The sequence below is a fragment of the Bos javanicus genome, chromosome 8 (assembly GCF_032452875.1).
Source record: "Bos javanicus breed banteng chromosome 8, ARS-OSU_banteng_1.0, whole genome shotgun sequence".
NCBI lineage: Eukaryota > Metazoa > Chordata > Mammalia > Artiodactyla > Bovidae > Bos > Bos javanicus.
Window position 1 is genome coordinate 81572028 of NC_083875.1, and position 10330 is coordinate 81582357.

The 10330-nt window shown below is 44.8% G+C and overlaps 1 protein-coding gene across 4 annotated transcripts in view; it reads left to right on the plus strand.

Moving 5' to 3' along the window:
* DAPK1 (death associated protein kinase 1) overlaps window positions 1–9625 on the plus strand; it is a 213463-nt gene extending 203838 nt beyond the window's left edge. For all 4 annotated transcript variants that reach the window (XM_061426094.1, XM_061426092.1, XM_061426095.1 and 1 more), the window contains exons 24-26: window positions 1039–1159; window positions 4092–4280; window positions 7112–9625. In XM_061426094.1, the coding sequence (XP_061282078.1) occupies window positions 1039–1159; window positions 4092–4280; window positions 7112–8344 (1543 nt within the window). In that variant the 3' untranslated portion in view covers window positions 8345–9625. The remainder of the gene's footprint in view (window positions 1–1038; window positions 1160–4091; window positions 4281–7111) is intronic.
* Window positions 9626–10330: the final 705 nt, after the last annotated feature.

Here is a 10330-nt window from a genome sequence, read left to right on the forward strand (position 1 = left end):
GAAGTAAAAGGCACAGGATAAAAATCAGCAGCCTTGGAGTACCACTGCCTAGAGGTAACTCTTTTTAGCTGTTTTATGCATTTTTTTTTCAGCTTTACTGAGATATAATTGACAAGTGAAATTGTAAGCTATTTAAATTATACAAAGTGGTGATTCAATATATATATATATACAATGTGAAAGGATTCTCTCCATCTCATTAATTAACATATCAGTCACCTCGCATATTTCTCTTTTTTGTGTATGAGGACATCAATCACTATTTCTTAGAATATAAGTTGCAACCTGCTAGTGGATCATAAACTTCATTTCAGAGGCCTGCAGTAGAATGTAGGTAAGAGGAACATGATAGAAAATATCAGAGTGCATTTTATGTCCAGTATTCTTGGAAAACTTTTTTGTTTCACTGAGGAATATGGATGTGCTTAGAATCACAGCGTAGAAGTATCTATTTTTACTTAGTGTCTATCCCCCCCAAAATTTTGAACCTACAAGCTCTACTTAATATGCTAGTAATTTGAATTCTTGGTTTATCAACTCACACTTACCTATTATCTTCCTGATATGAAAAATAAGGCTTCTACTCATACTTTTTTTTTGAACCTTTTATTTTGTATTGGAGTGTAGCCGATTAACAATGTTGTTACGGTTTCTGGTGACCTACTAGTTAATACTTTAGGTCTAAGGTGTTGTTTCATGCTCATCCCTCTTTCTCACTCCATCAGCTTCCACAGCATCTCTTCTCCTGCCTGGTCAAGTGAGTTCATTAGGCCTCCCCTTCCTGTGTCGGGGGAAGCTGTGTTCCCCAGTTTTGTGGAACCTGGCACCTGTCTGCACCCGGAGCAGGCGGTGTCCCCAGGCCTCCACACCAGGGCAACATTACAGAGGCCAGCCAACAGCAGGTGGGAGTGTGTCTCTGCAAGGCCACCAGCCCTTCCTTGCCCCCCACCAGCTCTTTGGACCAGCAGCAGCCTGGCCTTCTGTGGAAACAGCTGGGGAGACTGCGTCCCTCTCAGGAGGCCACTGCTCTTCCCTTAGGTTTGGGAATGATCTTCATATTTCAAATAAGCTCTTTGTTCTGGATGCCGGGGCTTCTGGGTCTAAGGACATGAAGGTGCTTCGAAATCACCTGCAAGAAATACGGAGCCAGATTGTTTCGGTGAGTATACCTGGGGACGGCTGGACCCAACCTTCAGCCGGACCAGCCAGTGGCCAGGGATTTGGACCTCTTTGTGCCTCTTTGTGCCTCTTTGTATGGTTCTCGTATTTGGTCTGGTTTTCAGGGAACCCAGTACAAGGTGTCTACATGGCCACGTTTTTATCCTGTTGTTCTAGGGTGAGCAAGAGTAGAGAAATGAGGAGATGGCCTCGATATGAAGAGTTGTTATGGGCAAGACAGACTACCTTAGAGCGTATGAAATTCTGAGTTTTAGTGGTTTGTTTAAGAGTAAAATTGCTTCCTAAAAATTACAAAAGCAATTCAAAAGTGAGTAAACATATTGTGAAATATTTGGGAAATGCAGAAAAGTGGAAAAAGAGTCACCAACAAAATTCACTGAAGAAATAATAGATGACCAAATGGAATGAGATGGTGTTCTTAGATGGCAAGATCTTAGGAAGTGTTTCATTTTCCCAAGTTATGTAAACTTTGTACAGTTCTCATTAGGATCTGAATGGGATTGAGGACATGGGGTTTTTGTCTTAACATTTCAATAGAAGAATAAGTGAACACAAAGGCTCTGCAATCAGTAAATAAATGGAATAGATTAGTGAGGGCAGAAATAGTTCAGAACATCTGCAGAAATTTAATAGAAAACAGAGATGTTATTTAACTTTAATGGGGAAATTTAATAAGTGACCTGGCACAACTGGCTATTTGCCTGGAAGGAAATAAGGTTGAACTCCTACTCACTACGCAGCCCCAAAATAAACTGTAGGTAGATTAAAGCGTTTAAATGTAAAAAGCAGTATCTTGAATAGAAATGCAAGAGAATTTATTTTTAAAATACCTCGAGAGTGTTCGAGAAACCTTTTAAACCAAGACAGAGAACCTCAGAAGTTTTCAAAGAAAATACACCAATAGTTTGTTCAAATACATTGGACAACATAAAAGTTTAAAAAGTTTTTTCTGGCAAATAAATTCCATAAATGAAGTTAAAAGGTGACATGGATTGGGGAAAGAAATATTCTCAATGCTTCTGGCATATGAAAGATTACTATCCATAATATTCAAAAAGCTATCTGAAATGAGCAAATGTTCTAATGGAAAACGCTAAAAAAAGAAAAAAAAAAGTGCTCCAGGGACTGTTTTTTTGTCTAAGCTCCAGTGTAACAAGGATACGGCTCTTACCCCCCTGCCTGGTAGAGGCCCTCTTCAGTTATAATTTACTGTTTACCTGATGGAAGTGACCTGTTTACAACACCAGGCTCCAGTTCCGGATGTGCTTTAGGAATTTTCAGGAACTCTCTCCTGTCTCATGAAGCCTGACACCGACTTTCTGAAAGGGGTCGCACTACAGCACTCAGTGGGCAGGGAGTAAGCCTGGAGGGCCTCAGAGAACCTGGTCACAGAACCCCGTGGGTGGCAATCAGGAACAGTGGTCTGTGAAGGGCTCAGTGCCTGCCCACCAGGTGGGACAAGGGCCTGTGTTCCCTGCAGCGTTTTGAGCTGAGGTGTGGCATATATCTGCTCCACGTCCCTGTACCCCATAGCTCCTGAAATCAGGCAGATGGAACTCACCAAACCCACTGCTTTTAGCCCTGGGAATGTTGTTGAATTTAGGGGGCATAAAAATGTGATTGAAAAAGGGACTGCCCAACAAATGATGCAGTGCAGTGTATGGCCAGTTCAGTTCAGTCACTCAGTCGTGTCCGACTCTTTGCAACCCCATGAATCGCAGCACGCCAGGCCTCCCTGTCCATCACCAACTCCCGGAGTTCACTCAGACTCACGTCCATAGAGTCAGTGATGCCATCCAGCCATCTCATCCTCTGTCGTCCCCTTCTTCTCCTGCCCCCAGTCCCTCCCAGCATTAGAGTCTTTTCCAATGAGTCAACTTTTCCCATGAGGTGGCCAAAGTACTGGAGTTTCAGCTTTAGCATCAGTCCTTCCAAAGAACACCCAGGACTGATCTCCTTTAGAAAGGACTGGTTGGATCTCCTTGCAGTCCAAGGGACTCTCAAGAGTCTTCTCCAACACCACAGTTCAAAAGCATAGGAGGTTTAATTAGGAAGATGTGTTGATTATATGAGTCTGTAGCACAGACTGATTTATTTAACCAAGTTAAGAGATGAAAAGCTTATTACAAGACAATTATCAAGAATTAATCAAATTGGCACTAATGGTAAAGACCCACCTGCCAATGTAGGAGACATAACAGACACAGGTTCGATCCCTGGGTTGGGAAGATCCCCTGGAGGTGGGCACACAACCCACTCCAGTATTCTTGCCTAGAGAATCCCATGGACAGAGGAGCCTGACAGGCTTCAGTTCATAGGGTCACAGAGAGTCAGACACGACTGAAGTGACTTAGCACACATGTACATCTCAACAGTAATCCTCAACGATACCTAATTTACTGGTAAAAACCCATCTAATGTTGATATAATGATACTTAACTCTCTTTTCCTGTCTCTTTGTTCATAAAGTGGTCATCCCCTGGCTGAAACCCTCACTACTAGGGGGTGGGGGAACATCAGAAGTTGGTGCACCTTAGGTCACGGAGTCCACAGTTCCAGAACCATTATTGCAAAGCCTCACCATCTGTCTAACATGAACAGAAGTGAAAGCCTCTGTAAACTTGTAGATTTGTGAAATAGATTCTGCTTAAAGGCAGTCTGAGAAAAGAACTGCCCCAGGCACCTAACACAGTGCTTTTTGCACATAGTAGTTATTCAGTGTTTGTTAAATAAAGCTATTAGTGTTGTTCAAATTTAAAAAAAAAGACCTGCCCCAGTACTTAGCCAAAAAAGCATGAGTGCACCCAAAAAATTCCATGCAGCAGTGCAGATGTGAACAGCGTCATTTTTAATCCCAGCTCCCCCTGAGTCCCCACAGCAGAACATTGACCTGCCCATCCTGCATGTTCTAGGTCTGCCCTCCAATGACTCACCTATGTGAAAAGATCATCTCCACTTTGCCCTCCTGGAGGAAGCTCAATGGCCCCAACCAGCTGATGTCACTGCAGCAGTTCGTGTACGACGTACAGGACCAGTTGAACCCCCTGGCCAGCGAGGCAGACCTCCGGCACATCGCCCAGCAGCTCCACAGTGCTGGCGAGGTGAGCGCTCCAGCCTGGCAGGGATCTGGGAGGAGCCCCCCGGGATGCATTTCCAGCATCTGAAGGTGGGATGAGCTGGAGGGGCAGAGTGGCAACTGCGCACTGCCCCTGATGCCTCACAGGAGGGCTGGAGTGATTTCCTGAACTGTGATCCTCTGCTCTCCTGTCCACCTTAAAAGGGCTGTTTATTTGTTGTCGTCTTTTTTTTTTTTTTTTCGCTTTGCTTTAGTTGGTTGATTTTCTGGCTTCTCTAAGTTTGAGGGCAGAATTCCCACTACCCTGGGTGACTGGGCCTCTCCTCCCTCTCCCCATAGCACCTGGTGCTTAGCTGTGATTCCTGCAGCTCGGATGACTGCTCTCCATGAGGCGTGTCAGCTACACACAGACCTAGTGGGTTCACAGACAGTCAAGAAATGGCAGTGATGTATCCTCAGGGAGATGACATCTGGAGACACTAAGATGTGCCAAGCGGTGGTCCCCAGAGATGATCAAGAAATAGAAATCTCTGTTTCTGGTTGTGTTACATTCAGCACTGGGATGTAGTTTGGGAAGTCTGTTCTAATTGCTTCATATGCTGCCTGTCCCTCTAAAGGGGGCATAGCCTTCACATGCTTCCATCTTGTGAAATCAGGAAACAGTATAAGCTAGTCTGGAACAAGAAGAACAGTTCTGAACATGAAAACCCAGAAGCAGTTCAGAGAATCTTACAAACAAGAAGTTTGCCTCCCCATTCTCAGGGGCCACTTTGGGCCCTTGGCCATGGATCATATAGGCTTGAAATTCTGATTAAATCAAGAAGCCAGTGATCCTAAAAACCTAGAGCCTCAGGCAATGATTGTGTCAGTCTTTGAATCCCCATGAAACCACAGGCTAAATCCACTAGCCCCTCCAGCAGTACTTTAAATGATTGCCTCCAAGGATGGGAAAAACGAAGGACCAAAGCTCACCTTATAGTGCTAGATATAAACGTATGTATTTTAACCACAATAATAAGCTCACTCTTTTTAATAACGTATTCTCTTGCCTTCTGGCATTTGACCAGCAACTTTCTAGCTGGTCAATTCAGCAATTCTTCTCTCCTTGCTCTTGAGACTTTAATAAGTAAATGAAGGTAAAAAGAAAAGAAGGGAAATCTGAATCAGGATGCCCTACTCTGGCTGCCAGCCCCTCTCCAGTACTGTGCTGCTCTCTAGAAAATAATCTAAGGTTCTTACTCAGATTTCATCAGTTGTTCTGTCTTTTTCTGGCTCAGGATCGCACATTGCACTCAGTCATCTGTCTCCTTAGTCGCTATCAATAAGGCACAGTGTATCTGTCTGTCTTCGGTGACCCTGAGGAGATAGTTATGTCTAGGACTAAACTGCAGACAGTATTCTACCAAAGTGAAAGTGAAAGTCGCTCAGTTGTGTCCAACTTTTTGCAACCCCATGGATAGTCCACAGAATTCTCTAGGTCAGAATACTGAAGTGGGTAGCCTATCCCTTCTCCAGGGGATCTTCCCAACCCAGGACTTGAACCAGGGTCTCCTGTATTGCGGGCAGATTCTTTACCAACTGAGGAATCAGGGAAGCCCATTCTACCAAATGCCTTATTAAAAACTAAAAGACACTGTTCTGCATTCCAGAAATGTCTCAAGTTTGAACAGAGGGCATCTCAAAGACTTAAGACTACAGGGAGAAAAGTGGGGGCTTCCCTGGTGGCTCAGATGGTAAAGAATCTGCCTGCATCCCAGGAGACCTGGGTTTGATCCCTGGGTCAGGAAGATCCCCTGGAGAAGGGAATGGCTACCCACTCCAGTATTTTTGCCTGGAGAATTACAAGGACAGAGGATATAGTCTATGACATTGCAAAGAGTTGGACATCACTGAGTAACTAACACTCTCTTTCACTTTTCATGGGGAGAAAAGTATTCCCAGTGCAAACAGGTCTCAGCCTCCATGCGAGATCACTGATCTTTGTAGAACTAACCAAGGACAGAAGAAAGTTGCTTCTGTTTGTGTGTGTGTGTGTCATTTTGTTTTCTAACTTCTGCTTTTTAAAGAAATGAGTATGACAGGAAAAGCTGAAGTCCCCTTTGGCCATCACCTCTCGTCTCATTCCTCCCTTTCCCCTCCAGGCCCAACCACTATGGTAGCATATCTTTCCAGAACAGTCTAATATAACATTCTTTATCTTTTTTGAAAAATTTCAAGCCTTCAGAGAAGTTGCAAGAACAGTAGGATGTATCCTCATATCCTCCAAACCTAATTTAACTAGCTGTTTACGCTTTGCTAAATTTGCTTTGTCTCTCTTCTGTTTATTTATTTGCTTTGCAAACATCATGACCTTTCACCTCTAAATAATTTAGCTTGCATCTGCTAAGGAGGACATTCTCCCACATAACCATAATATAATTGATTATCATATCCTGGAAGCACAACGTTGATATAATACTATGGTTGAATTTATAGTCCTCTTTCAAGTATTTGCCACTTGTCCCAGTATTTTCTTTTACAGCTAATTTTATTCATTTGTGTATTTATTTTGGGATTCAGAATCCAGCCAAAAATCACCCATTGCATTTGGCTTCTGTCTCTCCCTCTCTTATTGCATTGGCCTTTTATAATAAGAGTCAAAGGTAGTCTTTTCAGAATCTCCCTTATGACATTGCCAAGCTGGTATTTCTTGGCTGAGAATTGATTTTGAGACCCCTCCATATGAATGTCCTGGGTCCTTCCTTATAGCATCTGCACAGATTTCATCCCTGCTCAGGCCCCTTAGTGGTTTGAGCAGCTGGGTTATCTGGCCCTCTATGTTCCTAATGCATGACTTCCCCTTGTCCCCTTGGACAGATCAACATCATGCAGAGCGAGACCGTCCAGGACGTGCTGCTCCTGGATCCCCGCTGGCTGTGCACCAACGTTCTGGGGAAGCTGCTCTCTGTGGAGACCCCACGGGCCCTGCACCATTACCGCGGCCGCTACACCATGGAGGACGTCCAGCGCCTGGTACCCGACAGTGACGTGGAGGAGCTGCTGCAGATCCTGGATGCCATGGACATCTGTGCACGGGACCTGAGCAGCGGGACCATGGTGGACATCCCCGCCCTGATCAAGACTGACAGCCTGCACCGCTCCTGGACGGACGAGGAGGACGAGGCGCGGGTCTACGGCGGCGTGCGAGTCGTCCCGGTGGAGCACCTCACCCCCTTCCCATGTGGCATCTTCCACAAGGTGCAGGTGAACCTGTGCCGGTGGATCCACCAGCAGAGCACCGAGGGGGACGCGGACATTCGCCTGTGGGTGAACGGCTGCAAGATCGCCAATCGCGGGGCCGAGCTGCTGGTGCTCCTTGTCAACCACGGCCAGGGTATTGAGGTCCAGGTGCGTGGACTGGAGACGGAGAAGATCAAGTGCTGCTTCCTGCTGGACTCCGTGTGCAGCACCATCGAGAACGTCATGGCCACCACGCTGCCCGGGCTGCTGACGGTGAAGCACTACCTGAGCCCCCAGCAGCTACGAGAGCACCACGAGCCCGTCATGATCTACCAGCCACGGGACTTCTTCCGGGCGCAGACTCTCAAGGAGACCTCACTGACCAACACCATGGGCGGGTACAAGGAGAGCTTTAGCAGTATCATGTGCTTCGGCTGTCACGACGTCTACTCGCAGGCCAGCCTCGGCATGGACATCCACGCGTCAGATCTGAACCTCCTGACCCGGAGGAAACTCAGTCGCCTGCTGGACCCGCCCGACCCCATGGGGAAGGACTGGTGCCTCCTTGCCATGAACTTGGGCCTCCCCGACCTTGTGGCCAAGTACAACACCAATAACGGGTCTCCCAAGGAGTTCCTCCCGAGCCCAGTCCACGCCCTGCTCCAGGAATGGACTTCCTACCCCGAGAGCACTGTCGGCATTCTCATGTCCAAACTGCGGGAGCTGGGGCGTCGGGACGCAGCGGACTTCCTGCTGAAGGCGTCCTCTGTGTTCAAAATCAACCTCGACGGCAACGGCCAGGAGGCCTACGCCTCAAGCTGCAACAGTGGCACGTCTTACAATTCCATTAGCTCGGTCGTGTCCCGGTGAGGGCAGCCTTTGGCTTGGGCAGGGTCTCTTCCAACTGCAGGGGCAAGGGGGACACAGCCCATCTTTCCCACCAGAGATTCTGGCGCGTTCCTTCCTACGCCCACATCCTGAAGGACGCCCCCTCCCTCCCCGCCTCACCTATTTCTCTGCCACTACCTCCCTCCTCTCACACATTCCCTGATGTGTGAATGAATGGTCTTTCTAGTTCAAGAGCAGACCCTATCCTTTAAACCTTTGGCCATTTGAAAAGCTAGCCACCCTCCACCTCTCATCCTCTAGTACCTTGCTTCTTCATGATAATTTTATTGGAATTCCTAACTTTTCAATGAAATTTTTTTAAACTGTTATATTAAATGTCCTTTAAAAAAAAAAAGCGCACATTTATCCAAGATGTGTATTTCTTATACTCTTTTCTTTGTTATATCATGTCCTCAGCTTATCTCTTTTATATTTGTAGGAAAAACTCCCATGTAAGGAATCCCACTGTATGATTTATAAACAGACAATATGTGAGTGCCTTTTGCAGAAGAGGGTGTGTTTGAAATCATCCAAGTCAGCCCGAAGCTGTTGAGAAAGAAACACTCCCTCTCTGTCTCTTGCTGTATGCTGATCATCGCCAGAGGTGCTTCACCCGAGGGTTTTTGGTTGTTTTTTTTTTTTTTTTTTGGAAACTTGTGTTTCCTTTGGCAAGGAAAGGGGAGAAAGAAACCTCCTCTAGAGCAATTTCATGGCCAGTGTTGTTACTGCAAGACATGTTCGTGTTTGCTTCTGTTTCATCGTCAGTGTGAACGTTCACGTGGAACCTGCAGGCTGTCATGCTTCTTCATCCCCTGTCGTCTCAGGTAGAAGGTTGACACGGTCATAGGGAGCCAAGACCTGTGTGAGAATTCAGAAGACCCCAACTCATGATTTGTGGCAGTTTGTTGTCATTGTGCATAGCAGATGGTTCTCCACATTTAGATCCTGGTTTGAAAACTTCCTGTACTTGAAGTCGCAAAAAGAAAATAAAGGAAGCAAGTTTTCTTGCAGTGATTTTGAATTGTAATGGAGTTTTAAATTGAAATAAGGGAACATGTCCTAATTCTTCTGTCCTGAGAAGCATGTAATTTTAATATTATATCATATGTATATATATATATGCAGTATGTATATACATATATATTAATACAGGTATTTTTACTTAATCTTTAAGATGTAGTAAAAAAAGTTTTCTTTTTTGTTCTTTTTTTCTTTTCCTTTTTTTTTTTTTTTTTAATAAATAAACTGTTGCTTGTTGCATTAGCTTGTTGGTCTTTAATTCAAAAATGATTCTTTTTGTCATGTCTTCATTTGTCAGTACCCCACCTCGTGGGACCAGCCAGTCTAGAAAGTGATTAAACCTAAACTCTTAGGGCTGGAAATCAACAGCAGTTTATTAGGTGCTTAATTATTACTGAAGTTGGGAAAGGTGTGGAAAAGCAGAAAGAGCTTGGATGATGTAGAAAAGAAGCTCTTTCCATTTCCTTAGGTGAGCCCCAAAACCAAATTGTATCATTTAGTTCTCTGCTATGGGGAAACAGGAAGCTTTCTATTTCTGTACAAAGGTGGAGAGACTAGTGCCCTATGGGAGCAAGAGAAAACTTGCTACAAAAGATACATACCTGCCTGCCTTTACTTAGAGACCACACTGCCCCAGGCCATCAGGTTCAGTCCTGTATGATAGCTGTAAGTGTCAAAAACTCTAAGTGACAAAACCCATCTTTAGTAAAATCTCAAGACTTCTTTAAAAAAAAAAAAATTAGCAAAGAAAAAAAACTGTAAGGAAAAATACTGCAATGGTGTGGTTGATGTTTTTCTGTGGTGGTGGAAGTAGAATTCATTTCTGTTTTGCCTAAATTGTCCTTAATAAACATGGTTTACTTTTATAGGGAGAAAATAAATTTTAATGAAATAAAATTTAAAGCTGTATACAGATAATGTGTCAAAAGGATGGCACTGAAATTGAAA